This window comes from Malus domestica, chromosome 10 (assembly GCF_042453785.1).
Source record: "Malus domestica chromosome 10, GDT2T_hap1".
NCBI classification, from domain to species: Eukaryota; Viridiplantae; Streptophyta; class Magnoliopsida; order Rosales; family Rosaceae; genus Malus; species Malus domestica.
The window spans coordinates 26228746-26246070 of record NC_091670.1 but is presented as its reverse complement, the minus strand read 5'-3'; the positions used below and the strand labels follow the sequence as shown (position 1 = coordinate 26246070).

The window sequence follows — 17325 nt, the reverse complement described above, 5'->3', positions numbered from 1 at the left end:
TTTACTAAACAATTATGGAGGCCATATGGAGATAGAGGGTGCGGCATATAGAGAGAGATGAGAGAGATATGTAATTGTGGGTGTGTTCTATTCCACCCTATTGTGCCTTTATTTATAGTAGTAGGATAGGTAAAAACCTTTCCCTTTAGGATTACAACATTTAATAGGAATATAAGAGATATTCCTAATAGGAATATAAGAGATATTCCAAGATATACTAGGATTTACACAATCACATTCCTATTCTAATAGGACTACAACAATAGGGACAAAATGAATCTCCAATAGATCGGAAAGTGAGTCCCTAAAGTATAGGGACTCATTGGATATATAGTGTATGTACTCACGTATAGAGACTCTATAGGGACACAACCTTGAGTAGAAAACGGGACCTACAATCTTGATTGAAGTTTTTAATGCTTTTAATTAATTAAAAAAAGGTTCACATAAACAAAAATTGTGCACCTAATCAAATTATCACATAAAATCATAAAAATTTCAAGTTTAGGGATTCTACTATAATAATTCTCCTATTGAAGGCAATATTCCTTTAAAAACACAAAGATTCCTTTTAAATGAGTACTCAAAAATGATGGTGGGAGTTCCTAAATGGGAATTTATATTGGAGATGCTCTGGTTTCACAAGTGTCCACCTAAAACTCTGTGGGAGTCAAAGTCTTCTAAATTTGAATTTTATACTATTCTTTTTGTAACTACTACTTTGTTACAAAGCAGAAAAATTGGCCACACCAATTCCAATCCCGATCTTTGAGAAATTTGATGCGGATGCCAACACAATTCGGGTAAAAGATGTTTGCTATCGGTCCATGACTCATTCTTTTGTTTCTTCTTATACAAGGATGGTGATATAAAAGTTCTATATTTTGCCCTAAAGACTATGACTATGACTGAAAAAAAAAAGCAAGATTTTGTGTGGAGAGAGAGAGAGAGAGAGAGAGAGCAGTAATTTGTCAAAGGGGTTTATATAATTAGCTAGGGTTTTTGAGGTACTTATCTTCTGATCTTCATTCATGAGCATGTAAATAATCCTTCTCTCTCCATGATATTATTTTTTATCCTAAATTAATCCTTTATCTGTGTGTGTGTATTCAAATCTAACATGAATGCATGATTGGTCTATTGCTTTTGGAAGTTATATGATCACTTTGACTCTCACTGGTTTCTGAGAAGCTTCCCGCCCATGAAACCAGGAAACTATGACCATAAATTGGGATGAGTGTCAGACAAGTATTGGGTCCCCGGCCTCTTCTATTCACTTTCTTTCTTTATTTGTTTGGTTGATCTTCTATTAACTTTCTACTAGGATCACGACATGACAACTTGTGCGTAAATAACCACCACCTGAATTATAAAAGATTTGTGGCTTAGTTGGTTAAGAGTTTTCTTTACATTTAAGGTATTGATAAATCCAACTCCTCCTTTCTTAATTCTCTTGAATAAGAAAAAAGAAAAATTAAAAAAAGTACTTCTGCTCGTTTAGAATGCTCCTTTAAAAGTAGTTCTATTCAAAAGCACTTCCAATAAAAGCTCTTCTACACTCACAACACTTCCACTAAAAGCACTTTTACACAGCAAGTACTTCTTTCAAAAAGCATTTCAAACACTTCAAGCTTTTTCTACTAAGCATGATAAGAAGCGTGTGCATGGTATATTTAAAAATTCTTTCACCTACTAAACGGTGAAGACAAGACTCTACTCACCCAATCAGGTTGTCCCATAACCACCGTACTTCAACATTTCACCTCCTACTTCTATTCTCTTCTTGTCATTGCTGTGTTTTAATTTTTGTGGTTATTTATGTTTTCATATGATTATTTTATGAGACGAGGATATACTTTAACACATAATGTAAATTGGAAAATGTCATAAAAACTTATAAGACTGTCAAAAAATTTCCAGTTTGGAAAAATTGGGATAAAAGTTCAGCCCACTCCATTTTTGTATCATGTGTCCGTGCCTACATCATAGTGATTTCATTTCTAAGGTGATGAATGTATAGCAACCTGAAAAGATTACCGTACTCCATTTTGTTACCAAGAAAAGATGATCATTGCCTCTAAGTGGTGCTTAGCATGCCTAATACGCGTGGATTAATTAATTTAATTTTATTATGATCCCCAGAAACAGATAGAAAGAGATCAGATGACATGCAAACCAATTGGATCTTGAGAGTTTGGGGAAAATGACACTTTGGGTGACTAACTATCCACGTTTTTTAGTGCATAATCGTAATTGGAAGCAGCATATCAGATTATAATATAATCCCATTTGAAATGCGACTCTATTTTGTATTCAAAAGAGTGGAAGGCTGTTTTAAGCCACAAATGAAGTTATATAACTAGATAATAAACTCAAGACAAAATGTTATTCATCTATGTCAAACAAGTGACTCTCAGTTACACATTAAAAAAAACGGCTATACCGTGTTACTAGTTACACATTTTTATTCTTTTTATCTCCCATTTTTCGTGAACTAATACATAACGTAAGATATAAGCTATTAATGCGTTGCCTATCCCCCAGGTCTCTCTCACCCCACACGTAATAAACTATAAAATTGCTGCATAATATTCTAAAGCAAAACATTATCATGCATATATGAATGTCAAACATATAATATATTCTAGGGTGTATGTGTATATATATTCTTATAGATAAAATTATATATACGTGAGGTGCATATATGAATATCATCCATTCTTATAGATAAAATTATATATATGTGAGGTGCATATATGAATATCATCCTCATATATAATATATTCTAGCTAGGGTTTATATATATTCTTAGGATGAGGCTAAACATATTTTAATTAAGATCTGCGTACTTATGTGTAGATTCAGTTGCCACTAAATTAGATATGCACTTTGCTGCCTCTCATCATATAAACTAAACTATCCACATGCATACCACGAGACCACAATGATTAGTGTTTTAGTGGTGTGTGATTAAGTCTTTCAATTTTATTTTTCCTTTTTTTACTGTTTTCTGGGTACGGCGCATTGCAGTCATATGCAGAACATTGTATAATTGATGCAGTTAGGTAAAGGCCTTTGTTTGTTCGTAATATCATACTGGCATGTCATGAAAGTTCTCACACACAATATTTTTGTACGGAGTAGAGCTAATGGTAAATTTTAGATTTTGACTTCTCTTGCAACCAAATAATAGCTCAAACATGACATAGCGATCCAACTACAGAACAATGTGTATGTAATATTTATAAGTTGCAACGTTACATCAGCATATTACGTAGTTTCACAGGCACATATGATTCATTGGTTAAGAAGACTTGTTATTTTTCAGCTTGACCACAATTGCACCTATCATTGCTTGCTCAATCTTCATGTACACATGCATTTCTTGGCAAAATGCATTCAAACCTTTGGACATGTCTCTTGCCTAACGTGTTTGTACAAGAGAAATTCGTGTTGTATTCCTTCACAGGCATTTTTTAATCCTTGCAACGAGTATATATCAAATATGAAAGGCCGACAAAATTAACAAAGTTTGCTCATGAAAAGACTCAATTAAGAGTTTTTCAGATGCTGAATCATCAACTTATTACTAACTTTTCACATTGTCATCTCAAGCAACATAATGATTGAGTATTTAAAAATGATTGGTGTTATCAAAATTTGAGATCAAAAGTTAAACTCTAGATCATTTACCAATCTTTTTCTTTAAGAAGTCGAAGTTATATAATACTGAATCTTCATGGATAAGGTCATGCTGTTGTAAGAGTTTATATAGATTATATCAACCTGGTATTAGGGTTACAACATCATACAGACAGACCAACAAAGCGTGCTTTGATATTAGTGTTATTCTGCAAGAAAACCTACCTAAATGTGTCGCCATTGATGGAGGTTCAGAAGTAGTCTTCTACTTCCAGCACTCGATAGTATCCTCAACTATATGAAGAGGGTTTAGTTCTCAAGGATTAGAATGTGTGGAAGCAGAGACTGCTTCTATCAATATATATATATCTACCAATAACCATCTTTTAGCTAACCTAGAGTACAAAATTTCCACCTTCAAAAGAAAATTCAAAATCGGGCCTTGAATATACAAGTGTCTGGTACTATGGTGGACTTATAGATTGGCACTCAAAACTTTCATGGCAAGCTCAGAGGTCTCATGTCATAACAGTTGGACACTGAGAAGGACGAGAGCCAAGTTCCTAGGACCAAAATTATAAACTTACAAACTAGCTAATGAAAAATCCAACGAGCCGAACACATGGTCCCTACACAAGTGGCTTACCACGTATCCAGCTGAGAAATCATGTGAACTAACATGTGTCAATTCTCAGTACAAAAAAAAAACGGACAGTAGCCGGTGTCCATTATACAACATTTTTTTCTATTTCGAGAAACATTTCAGTTTATGTGAGGTACTATTAAATGGCGTTATTTTCCGCTCAAATTATAGAATTTAACTACAATATTTCGGGTTTGGTCATCTATAAATTATATTAAATACATATGTTGACATAATTATATCCTATAGCTATATTGAGGGACTTTTAACGAAATATTTCCGATACTGTTCACTTTTAACGAAAAACAATATTTTTACCTTTTCATGGTACTATTCACTAAACATTTATTTGTCATTTTTCATTAAAACTAAAGTTTTTTTGAACTTTTCGTTAGTTTTCTTTTATATCAAATATATTTAAGTAGCCAATCCCCAAATTATAATTTAATGGCTGCTCTTATTATTTATTATGAAATTGTATTCAAAAAGTGAGATATTTCATCTATTATACCTGCTCTTATTATTTATTTTAATTATAATCACTTATTTGCATGTACCGAATTGACCTAATGGTTAAGACATTTTTTTTAGAGAGTTTTAACGAAAAGTCTGTTGTACTGTTCACTTTAACGAAAAATCACATTTTTACACTAAAAGTCAATCGTGATACTATTCATTGTACCCTTTATTTTGTCCTTATTTTTAAAACTCAAAGTTTTCGAACTTTTTTCATTAGTTTTACTTTTTTTTTAAGCTTCTAATGCTTTCAGGGTTCAAATCATCTCATTTCTCTAAGTATAGATTAGTGTAGGTGCAGTAAAAGTTAAACAATCACATATTTTTGTTATAAGATAACACGTAAATAACCAATAGTAAGTGAAATGATTTATTTCCAAGTTGATAACCAATAAAAAAAGAAATATAATAACTACAAATGTTTGAGCCTCTTGCATATCTGTGTAATCATATCTATTCATATCATTTAATTTATTTAATTTAATGATCATAAATAAAAAAGAAAAGTAATTTTTGCATTGTCTATTTTGTCTCATACACACCTCTGTTTAATTTGAACTCTTGATTCTATTTTATTTTTCAATCTGATGGCGTTAAGAGGAGTTTAAAAATTAAAAAATAAACGTGTAAAATCATTTTTGTATAAAAATGCATAAAATATAAAAAGATACTCATAAATTGTCATCGATTCCCTTCCAAACTAACGCTTTATTTTCCAAATCTATTTGTCTCTTTTTTTATTGTTTTAAACAAAAAGGAAAAAAAAGATAGAATATTTGGTCATCATAAGTCTATATATATTAAAAAACCCTGAGTCGCCTGACCAGGAGTAATTGCTTGCAGGGCAGAGAGAGCTTAGCTGTCTGCCTCTCCGTCTTATCTTTCCTGCTTCCTCCCTCTTTAAATTTCCTCCAATTCTTAGCAATCACTCTCAATATTTCCCTTTGTTTCTAGAGAGAGAAAGAGAAGATGACTGGTTTTGCGGAAGGAGAAAATGTCACCCTTGATCTTCTCAAGAAGAAAATGGCCGAGTTTGCAAAAGAGAGAGACTGGGATCAGTTCCACAGCCCCAGAAACCTTCTCCTAGCTATGGTTTGTTCATCTTTCCAACCCCATAAATATTCTTTCTGCTTTTTTTTTTTTGGTTGATAATTCTCGCATGCCATTTTTTTATGCCCATTAACTGTTTGATATGTGTTTTATTTAATAATTGTGTGATCCATGAAATGGGGAGAAACCCAATTAATAAAAATGTGATTGCTTTGCGATTTTATCATGATTTCATATTTTTGCATTCACTTTCATCATGGGATTGTGTAAGATTTGACCAAATAATATGTACACACAGCTGACTCACTGTAGTTTGGATTTTGCATATATTTAATTTTAAACAAATTGGGGTTTTGTGGTTTCTGACTTCTTTTTTCTATTTTGCATGCGCTTCTTGCCCGCAAGTTGGTTCTTATTTTGTTTGTTTCCAATTCCTTTTCACCTTCCTATCAAAACCCAAATTGAGTTTTTCTTGAAGTTTGTAACTTTGTTTGTTTTAACCTATGAGAAAGGAAAAAGGAAAAAGGAGATTCGAACTTGTTAAGTGGTGAAAGTGTATATTGCTTAACCAGAGTCAAATTTGACTTGCTTTACAATTTACTATTTGGAAAGAGATGTTCTTTTTTATTGTTTTTGTCATATCAAATCTACAATTACCCCACTTTTCTGTGTTACCCTTTTCCCCCAAAGTGCTGTTTGCCATTTGGCTTTTGCTTTTTACTCAACAACCAGAAGGGTGTTAAATTTTGGTTCACAAATTGATGCAAAGGTTTGGCTTTTTTAATGAAATTACAGGTGGGAGAAGTGGGAGAGCTATCTGAGATATTTCAATGGAAAGGGGAGGTTCCAAAAGGGCTGCCAGATTGGAAGGAGGAGGAAAAGGAGCACCTGGGAGAAGAGCTTTCTGATGTGCTGCTGTATCTGGTCAGGCTTTCTGACATTTGTGGTGTTGATCTAGGCAAAGCTGCCCTGCGCAAGGTGGAACTCAATGCCATTAAGTATCCTGTTTCACAGAAGCAGAGCGAAACAACCACCGCCACCAATGAGGACATTGCACAGCTGGGATAATTTTCTTGGCTTCCAAACGCCAACTAAAAGTTTTACTTTTACTGACCTGTCAATACTATGTTTGGTGTGTTTTGGGGGGAATGTGTGGGGTTGGGGCTTTTACGATAAGAGCTTTTTTAGGATGGTTTCAACTTTCCAACTTTTCATTGCATCAGTCAGAGGACCAGTAACTGGTGCTGTTTTATGTGCATTGATGATTCTCAGAGATTTTCTTACTGTTTTGGCTTTACTGATTCGCTGAATGGAATCTCTCTGACAGTTTGCGAGGTAGCAAAGTCTTTATTTTACTTCATGTTTAATTTTCGTCTCTAAATTTTTATATTAGTTTCTCCTTCTTTTTTTTTAACTTAATTTTGCGTTGTACAGTGGTCATTCCGTCAAATGTACTTTCTTTTTCGTCGTCCAATTTAGGGTATAGTGGTCTTTTCATACATGAATAAATCTAATTTATAAAAATAAAATAAAAAGAGTTTGGCTCCTTAAGGTTGAAGAGGAATTCCTCCTCAAAATACTTCGTGGCCTATTCATAGAATTATGTGTTTATGATCAGAATATTTATATTATAAATTACTATGTAAATATCATCTTTGCAAAAAAATCAACTAAAACTAAGATCATTTAGTCAAATTTTTAAGAAGTTTCGATTATAAACACGAATTTCTGTGAATAAGTTACAAGGTATTTTAAAGAACAGTTCCTCCTCAATCCTTGAAGAGGCAAGTTTTTCTCTTTAAAAAAATTGTTTTCTTATTTTTTGAATGTAATTCCTATTTTATCCTTCAATTTAACGAAAAAGTTGACGCAGTTAACGAAAAAAACTGTTAGTGCAACAAATGACATAATTCGAGGACAAGATAAAGTATTAGTAGAGTTAAAGGACGTAAACTAAACTCGCGGAATGGATTAGGGACCTTTGCTACTATTTAGACTAATATGTATATTACCTTTTCTTTTTCTTCAGAATATATGCTAGCCTGCCCTATTTATCCAGTTTTTGGGTACTGGTTTTACTCTCTTTTCAAATGAGCAAGACTTTATGATATTAAATGATATTTTGTATTCGTCTTTTTTACTTTGTGAACCCTCTTCGTCTCACCGATTTATTCAATTTAAAGCGAAAGGTAAACAGTAATGTGTATGGTTAATGTGCGGAAATCACTTTTCTGTAAGGTGTAATGGTCAAATCAATTGAATGTTTTTTAACCTACTTTTGGAATAGTTTCATGTTTTGGAAGCTGAAAGTTGTTCAAGTTCAGTGTCTTTCCAATATAAGGTTAATCTTGATTACAAGGTAATGAGTTGTCAAAATTTTGATTAACTTATATCTATTCGATCAGACAGTTCAACAACACAATAACTTGAATTTGAATTCATTAATCGAACTGGTTCTTATTTACATGTGTTGTTTATATTTACGATTTTCGGATTATGTTTGTCAATAGAATGTGATAGTGTATAGTGAAAAATCTAATTAAGAAGATGCGATTATATCAACTCACATACACTAAATTCCATCAGAACTCCGAAGTTAAGTGAGTTTGGGCGAGAGTAGTATTAGGATGGGTGACCTCCTGGAAAGTCCTCGTGTTGCATCCCCCACCTCTTTTGGATGCGATCATACCAACTCACATGCACTAAATCCCATCAGAACTCCAAAGTTAAGCGAGTTTGGGCAAAAGTAGTACTAGGATGATGCGATCATACCAACTCACATGCAATAAATCCCATCAGAACTGCGAAGTTAAGCGAGTTTGGGTGACAGTACTACTAGGATGTGTGACCTCTTCATAAGTTCTCGTGTTGCATCCCCCACCTCTTTCTTCACCAAAAAACAAAAAGAATTCTAATTAAGAGTATCTCCACTGGTTAGAGCGTCTCCAATGGACTTGCAATTGGGTTAAGTTGCAAGCCACCCCAAGATTGTTGCTCCACCGGTAAAAAAAAAAAAAAAAAAGGGAGACAATTGGGTTGAAGTCAAATACGCCTTTCAATATATTGACAAAAAAAAACAAAAAAACAAGGGGTGTGCTATCCACACACCCCTTTTCACTTCTCACACACCCTTGTTAATTTCTATCCGTTAGATCTTCTTCATTTCATCTGATCCGACGGCCGAAAATTAGAAGGGTGTGTGAGAAGTAAAAAGGAGTGTGTGGATATCACACCCCAAAAACAAAACAAAACTCCTTCAATAATTGCAAGAGGTTGGGTTCAAGTGAAAGCCCAGCAGACAAGGCATGGGACCCCCCCCCCTCCCCCCCACCCCCCAAAAAAACCCCCTAAAACCACGTGAAGCCCATCAGACTTTTGAATGTTGCAGCCTGCCACGTTGCTCTTTGTGAGCCTTAGATTTCAAAAAAAATTCTCCATTTCAATGGTTAGGATTAAATCTAATTCTCAAAAAACATAAAAATTTAAAAATTATTTCATAAATTCAAAAAACTTATAAACTTTAAATTTCTTACAAAGTTCAAAACATTTGCAAATTAAATATTTAAAATTACTAAAAAATTTACAGACATAATGATATGTGGGGATAAGACGAAGAAAACATTAAAAGATATATATTTGTGAATAGTAATTGCATTTGCCTGACCCTTCCTCCTTCCAAACTGATGAACTTGCACAAAGACAAATACTGTTTAGAGTGAATACTGAGGATCATTGCCCTCCAATTGCAATTGACTTCCACCAGCGGTGGAGATGCTCTTAGTGGAAGGCAAGGGTCATTGAGAGCATTGCCCTTACTATTCACTCTAACAGTAATTGCCTTCGTACAAGTCCACTCGTCTATGAGGAAGCGTAAGGACAATAGCGACTATTATTCACCAATATATTTATTGTTATTTTTATTTATGTTTTCTTAGCATTATCCCCTACATGTCATTATTTCTCAAATAAAGTCTAATTCCAATAAATAATTTCAAATAAACAGAAAATCGTAGCACTACAACAAACATAATTAATTTAAACTAGGGGATAAAATCAATGTGTCTTGGTCCATCTTCCCTTGGAGTCCGCAAAAAACCTTATTCTCATGATGCGATTTTTTCACTTCTCAAAAAACGTTTTGAAGTTAGGAGACTAATCATCAAGCTGTCGGATGTGATATCCGATCATTCTCCTCTTGTCTTTCTTGCCTATATATTCAACTCCCTTTCTCTCACCTTTACTTCATCTCTAACCTTGTCTTGCTCATACGTTAACTTGTCCTGTTCCATATGCAGTGCATGTTGGCCAGCCAATTCATCAACTAATTTTGAATAATCATTATTCAAAGAATTCCCTCTTCCAACTTTTTTCTTAGCAGCCTTCTTACCAACAAACCTTGTTGTTTATTTATTTTGTGCGACCGATTCAATCGGAGTCGCCAATGGTGTCTCAAATAAGGTCTCCAATTGATGCAGAACGACAAAGAGATAGAGGAGATGTCAGAAAACACACGAGGCTTGACAGAAAAATGATAGAAGAGCAATGCTCAATTCTTTGTTACCATAAAATTATAATTCCAAATTGTCTCCTTTAGCATATCAAACTCCCTCCCTAATATACTAGTGTGCCAAAACATCTTCATCAATGCAAATACAACTCCCTAAGCCACTGAAACGTATTAAATGACAATTGTTCCACCTAGCCACTTAATTTAAAACACAACTTACAATGCATCAAAATTACTACAAAACATTAAATCACAACCTAAGATACATGAATCTCAAATTAATAATTAACGGAATGGATGAACACCAAAATACCAAAAGCCCCATTGAATAAACTCCTTATTCACTACATTACCAATGGTGTCCTTTTTTAGGAGTAGTTGATTCGTGCACTAGAGTCTTGTTCAACTAAACTTGTGGACAAATAGGGAAAATTTTGTACTTCGGAGTTTGCTTCACAATATTCCAACATTCGTGCCTTGTGAATGATCAAGATTAAACCACATTTTAGCTTGTAGTTGCTATAAAAATATTTGTGAAACAACATAAAGATATATATAACAAAATTAGAAAAAACTAACATATTAATTACATTTTAAATTTATTAACAATAAAATAATATTACCACATCGGCCAGCTTAGTGCCCCTTTGATAAATTCCTTTCACTTTTGCAAGTGCTTCTAGCCAATCTTTCAAATCTTTATGTATATATATATGTACCTACTCGACATAGATTGCTCACTCTAGAATGTGCCTTGAATCTGTTGTACAAATTATGCATGAATCTTATGCCACATGTGTTGTACTTTCATCTCATTTATAGTGATCAGGTCATGAGTAACAAGCACCTATGCTTGAAGCAAAGCAACGTCTTCCCCAATTGACCAATTTGACTACTCATTCATTTTTCTTGGTAACAAAATGAGTTGGGAGGTAGAGAACAAATATAGGAGATTGTAGTAAAAATAAATATTGAATTGTGGTGTGCAAAATGAAGAATATGGTTGGGTATTTATAGAAAAAAAATATTGAATTTTGGATTTTTTTTACCATTAGAATAATCTTAGCATTGATTTTCAAAATTATTACTGTTAAAAGGCCAATATTGTGCCACATGGCAACTGACTAGAGATGATATTTTGTTTTTTTTTAACAGTTAGAAAACCAATAGTCCAGATGAAAGGACAGTTAAAAATCTAACGATCAAGAAAGAGCCGTTTGCCTATCACGCACCACGTGGGCAAGCCACCTTTTGTCTTCTACTGAATGTGACTTGATGTTGCATCTCGCGGGTATGGGTAACCACAATTACCGCCCTCATGGTTTTGTTTCTAGAAACTCAAACGAGAACTTCCCAGTAGATCATCCATCATGGGATTGCTCTCGCGCGAACTCGCTTAACTTTGGAGTTCCGATGGAACCCGAAGTCAGTGAGCTCCCAAAAGTCCTCGTGCTAGGTAGAGATGGGAATATACATATAAGGCCTATAGGATCCACTCCCCTGGGCGATGTGGGATGTTACAGGAAAAATATGTTGAAAATGCATGATAAATGTAACAACAACGATATTTAATTGTCAGAAAAAGAAAATTATGACAAATTTCCTTTTTAATTTTTAACTTGTTAAAACGAGCAAACGGGTAAAGAATCGGGTAAACAATTACGGTTAAATGAATACACGGTTATGGGTACAGTTAATCGTTTATGAACAGTTATAGATATGAATGTACCCGTTTATGAAATTACTCAACGAGTAAACAGTTATGCAAGTATGAGCTTAAACGATTATAGGTAAATAACGCGGTTATCCGTCTACCATAACCGTTGTCCATCTCTAGGTGGAGCCACTTTCTTTGGACAACAAGGCAGTCCCACCCAATTGCAAAGGCAATTAGCGGCTGCTGGAGATACTCTAAGCAAACTTGGAATATGAAATGAAGCACAACGTTGTAGCCAACTTAATTAAGCCCAGAGAAACGTGAATCAATTAGAAAAATAAAAACAATGTGACTTGAGAAACAGTGGAAGTGCAGCGGAGACGGCACAAGGTATGAGACAAGTCATATTGCTGTAGACATATGTTAAAGCAGCCTGCAAAGTGTAAACGACGAAGGGATATGCATGTTTGTGGGACCAGTGGTATTAACATGGTTATTACGTTTTCTGAAATTGAAAGAGGCAGCGCAACACAAGAAATCAAAAAGATTTTATTGCCGGATAAAGTAGGTGTGTGATTGTACGCATTGAGACTTGCAATGTTTATTGAAGGGACAAGGATTGTTTGCCCTTTTAATTCTGATGCTCTTTCGTACCTTCTTGTTTTATATGATTACGATTAAGACATGTTAACACATTATTTTTTTTTATAGAGATAATAAGATAAAAATAAATAGTAATATAAAATGTTGATATGGTTTAACCGTGACCACACAAACAGAAGGACACGGAAGAGCACCGGAAGTGGGAGGGCAAACTATCCTTATCCTTATTAAACACCAATACAATCGTAGCTGACACATATTTGATCATTAGATTTGATTGAACGTAATTAATCATTCAGTTTAAGCCGTTGAACAATTAAACGTGTTGGCATTGAGTGTAAGTATTTCTGAAAAACCGCAGAACTTTGGCACCTTCTTTTGCTGACAGAGTTATGAGAATCACATTGGTATCACAAGAAGGTAGTTGGGTATATGGAAATTATTGTTCAACATTCACAAAAGAAGAGTGATTGTATGGCATACACCACACATCCAAGGGCGAAAAGGGGGTTAAGAGTAATTGCGTATCATACATCGTTGTATAGCAGATTTTTTCCGCACGAGAAACGACCATAGAACCTAGAGTCAATATTGGTAAAGGAACTAAAATTGGATCTCTTGGAGAAATTCTTGAATGCAATTATTAAAACAATTGGTCAAGTGTCCAACGCGTAAATTATTGGATATAAGATGGTAGATCGAACTTGAGACAGCTTTCAATATGAATTGTGCATTGCCATTGGTGAATCGTGCTTTTCTTCTTTTAGGATCATGCCAATCAAATATTGCACTCAGCTCGAAAATATTTGGATTGGGCTTTTCCGGCTAAATGAGCCTCTGGACTACTTTTTGTAGGCAACAAAATTGTGACTATGTAATGCTTTAACTACAATGGGCAAGGACATTTGAACTTGTCAAGAAGTGGACACACTGTCTTTCCCAATTGGCCTGAAGCTTCAACGTATTATGAATCCATTCATTACACTATCATGTTTTGCTTTCATAGACACATAAAGCACTTTATATCATGTTTAAGAGTGCATATATTGAATTGTTCCTATGTAAATTTACACGAAAAGGGAAAGACCCAACTTGATACAAAAAATTCACAACAGATTTTCTCGCCTCTTTTTCAATGCGAGGATGATTCTTTTCCCCCAAGCGTCTGAATTATAGTTTCCAAAAGTTTGATTTCCTTGTCGCGCTTGGCGATTTCTTCTTGCTTGGCACGCAACTCTTCCATGTGCAGCTCAAAGACCTTTGAGGTGTTCTCGAGCTCTTTTGTAACTTCCTGCGCATGCAATTCAGCTGCCTTTTCTGCTGCCTCGGCCTGTCGTTTTTCTGCACGAGCACGAGCAGCTGCTGTAATGGCAGCATCAAGTTCTCTTTCCAAAGTTTCTACCCTTTGTTCAAGAACCTTGATGGTTCGAGCTTGCTCGGAACAAAGTGAAGCTTTAGCGAAGGTCTCCTCTTCAACAAAGACGGCCTTTTTAAGGAGCAGCTTCTGAAGTGACTCCAAATTGAAAGCCATTTCTGTCAGATTGCCTAGGGCTCCGTTCCATCTTTCGCTTCCTTTGCCCTTGTCCTCCATTTTCTTTCAATACCGCTGTTTGAAGACGACCACAGTACCCTAATAATCCATGCAATAGTTTAAAAACAGAAAAACATCTTTCAAAATAATATGCTGAAATACCAACACAAAGGAAAATGAACCAAGAAGAACAAAAAACATCTTCAGACCAGAAACAAAAAAGCATAACCATAGTGGCACAAATACATCGTACACATTACAAACTACATGTCTAAGCACAATTTTTTTTCCTATATTATTCAACATTTATGGGAAGTTCTCCTAAGTTTTGGAAATTGCTTCTCCGAGGCTTCATTTATTTTGATTAAGATGCAACGTCCAAACAAAGTTTCAAGACATAAGATCCGAACAAATTTACAGAGAAGACATGACACACTTTCATAGTCTTGTGGACAGACGCTATCACCATTCGAATCATAACATAGACTTCCTAAGGCTAAAGATTAATTTCTGAACATATTATATATCAAGCACGATGCATCAACTTAAGCACAGTCAATTAAGAAAACTGTAATATTGGCCCAAAATCCTAATTTGACAGAGTAATCGAACTTCACAAATTCCATAACAAAAATGCAGAGAGACAGCATTCATTTTGTTCTTGGACTTCTCTAGTGGTTAAAGAATATGTTGGACAACGCAAAACATAGTTTTGTTTAGCAGATTCACAGAACTTGACAAATCACACTGCTTTTGAGAACCAAAATAGCAAATTACCAGAAGCTAACACCCAACACATTTTAGCTAAACATTGAACTGCCATCTCTTCTACAGTTTGTACATTTATACCTAACACCCACCACCACATGAATTTACATTAGAACTTTATTCCCTAAGAAAACAATAGTAGCATACCACCATTCATACTCTTGTTAAAAAATTCAGCTTCCAAACCCATCAAAAATCACACAAAATCACAATTTGAGATCTGGGTATTTCAGAGGAAACAAACCAATCTAAAACCAATAAAAATTCACGAAGTTATCGAAGTGGGGTTGGATTTGGGGATTTGATTTGATCCAGTAGGAATCCAACACTGTTGGGTCATCATAAAAAATCAATACCAAGAAAGAAAGAAAAAATCGAAGAATTACAAAACTGAGAGATGGATATGTAAGAGAAACTAACGTGGAAGAAGATGTTCTACTTGAAAGGCTGAATTCAGAGTCGACGGAATCGAGGGTTCTTCACCTTGTTGAGTACGAAAAAGGGGAAGGTTGGGGGGTGGGGTTTAAAAATGGGAAGTGGTGGAATTCAGTTTAGTTTTTGTCCCGCTAATTTACTTTTAAGTTTCACTTTAGTCCATGTCTTTTCAATTGTATCAATTTCAAGGGTCACAAACAACCTCATACATCAATGTTTTTTTCTCTCCGGGTTTCGTGAGAGCTCTTCCTCCTTCGTGAGTTCCGCTGTGGTGCGTTTCGCCCTTGGGGCTGTCGATTTATTGTTGTTTTGGTCCGGTGGGTTGCTGTGGTCTTCCTGATTTCGGTGCGGCTTGGGGATTGTTGTTCCAGATCCGTTTGGTTGCTGGGGTCTTCCTGGCCTCGGTGCGATTCGGTGTTGTGGTTATTCGGTTTTTAGGGATCTTTGAGCGTTGGGTCCCTTTTGTAGCTTTGGGAGGTTGATGGTGCTTTTAGCTCTGGGAGTGTTAATTTTGTTGTCAGGGTGGTGGTTGTATGTTGCTACTGCATCATTGATGTCGCTGTGCAGTGGGTAAGCTTTTATTTCTCTTCTGTTTTTCTCGATGGGTGAGGTAGCTATATTGATTGCTGAGTTGGGGATTTTGGCCATTAATTCGATCCTCGGTGCTTTTGGGCTCCATTTGGGTGGTTGGGAGTCAGAAATGTTTGTTTTGAGCAGAGCGAATTTAGGGTTTTCCACTGTTGGTAGTTCGGTCTACCGAACACACTTTAATTACTCTGGTGTCAGTGGGTTAGAGGGTTTTAATGCACAAATTTCTTCTCTTACGGATGTTTGGGTCAGGGTCTCTCAGTCCCTTTTGCATCTGCTATACCAGAGATTGAGTGGTAAATTTTGGGGAAGTACTTTGTGCTTGTGGCTATTTTCGGTGTCTCTATTAGTTTCGATTGGATCTCACTGGTATCCTTTGCTAGCTCGGAGGAAACTCATGGCTACTCCAGGGGTAGCGGACCTTGTTGTTCAGCTTGAAGATTCCTTGGATTTAGCTGCCATGGAACATGGTGTGAAACTAGTGGGTAAGGTCTTAGCAACCAAGACTTTAAACAGATGGGGAGTGTGAAACATCCTTCACTCGGTTTGGAGAGAATTTGGGGAGGTCGATATTAAGTGGGTACGAGAGAATACCTTCATTATATCGGTTCAGGATGAGAGGATGGCTAAGCGAATTATGGATCAGGTACCTTGGGTTGTTATGAAGAAAAATTTCTCGGTAAAGAAATGGCTTCCGGACCTAGCGGTGGAAGAAGTGCAGCTTAAATTGGTTCCTTTTTGGGTGCAGATTCGCGGTGTGCCACTGGGGCTCAGCTCACTGGCGAATGTCAAGCGTCTAACTCAGACTGCTGGACAAGTTCTGGAGTTGGAGGACCCGGCTAAGGCACGAGGCTTTTTACGGGTCCGAGTACTCGTTAATACGGCTGCCCCTCTGATCAACGGTTGCTGGCTGAGACGTGAGTCTAAACGGGATATGTGGGTGGAGTTTCGCTACGAAAGACTACAAGACTTCTGTTATAGGTGTGGGCGTGTGGACCACATCAATACTGACTGTCCTTTTGCCGTTAATTCTGGAGGGGAGGCAGGATATGGAGAATGGCTCAAAGCACCTCCAATTAGGGATGAAGTTTTTATTTCGAGACCTTCAGTTTTGGGAGTTGGAGCACGAAGGATAGCTGGAGCCGTTAGGGGTGACGTTATTGCAATAGAACAGCCCTTGGGTAGTGCTTCAAGGCTGAATCAACGACGCGAGGTTCTTCCGACGATGGCTGGGCCTGGGGAGGCCTCTCAACCGCAATGCTGCGCAACGAGGAAGTGGAGACGGAAGTCGAAAACTTAGGATGCTCATAGTATGACTTTATTGAAAGAGACCGATGATCGCAGTCACGAGAATTGGAACATTTTGGGTCTAAATATTTTTCAAC

At 35.9% G+C, this 17325-nt stretch overlaps 1 protein-coding gene, 1 long non-coding RNA gene, 1 other non-coding gene and 1 pseudogene across 3 annotated transcripts; 3 read left to right on the top strand and 1 right to left on the bottom strand.

Annotated features, from left to right (window-relative positions):
• Positions 1–5494: 5494 nt before the first annotated feature.
• LOC103412147 (uncharacterized) lies at positions 5495–7194 on the top strand. The gene is made up of 2 exons (XM_008350743.4): positions 5495–5893; positions 6647–7194. Exons 1-2 carry the CDS (start codon positions 5771–5773, stop codon positions 6917–6919), a joined length of 396 nt encoding a protein of 131 aa, XP_008348965.1. The 5' UTR covers positions 5495–5770; the 3' UTR covers positions 6920–7194.
• A 1202-nt stretch (positions 7195–8396) lies between these two features.
• On the top strand, positions 8397–8515 carry LOC114819380 (5S ribosomal RNA). Its single transcript, XR_003766436.2, has one exon. It is a non-coding gene; the product is annotated as a 5S ribosomal RNA (ribosomal RNA).
• Positions 8516–8609: 94 nt separating this feature from the next.
• LOC139189081 (5S ribosomal RNA) lies at positions 8610–8728 on the top strand (annotated as a pseudogene).
• A 4825-nt stretch (positions 8729–13553) lies between these two features.
• Positions 13554–15478, bottom strand: LOC103445345 (uncharacterized). Its single transcript, XR_011572143.1, has 2 exons — positions 15338–15478; positions 13554–14248 (listed from the first exon to the last, which is right to left on the bottom strand). It is a non-coding gene; the product is annotated as an uncharacterized lncRNA (long non-coding RNA).
• Positions 15479–17325: the final 1847 nt, after the last annotated feature.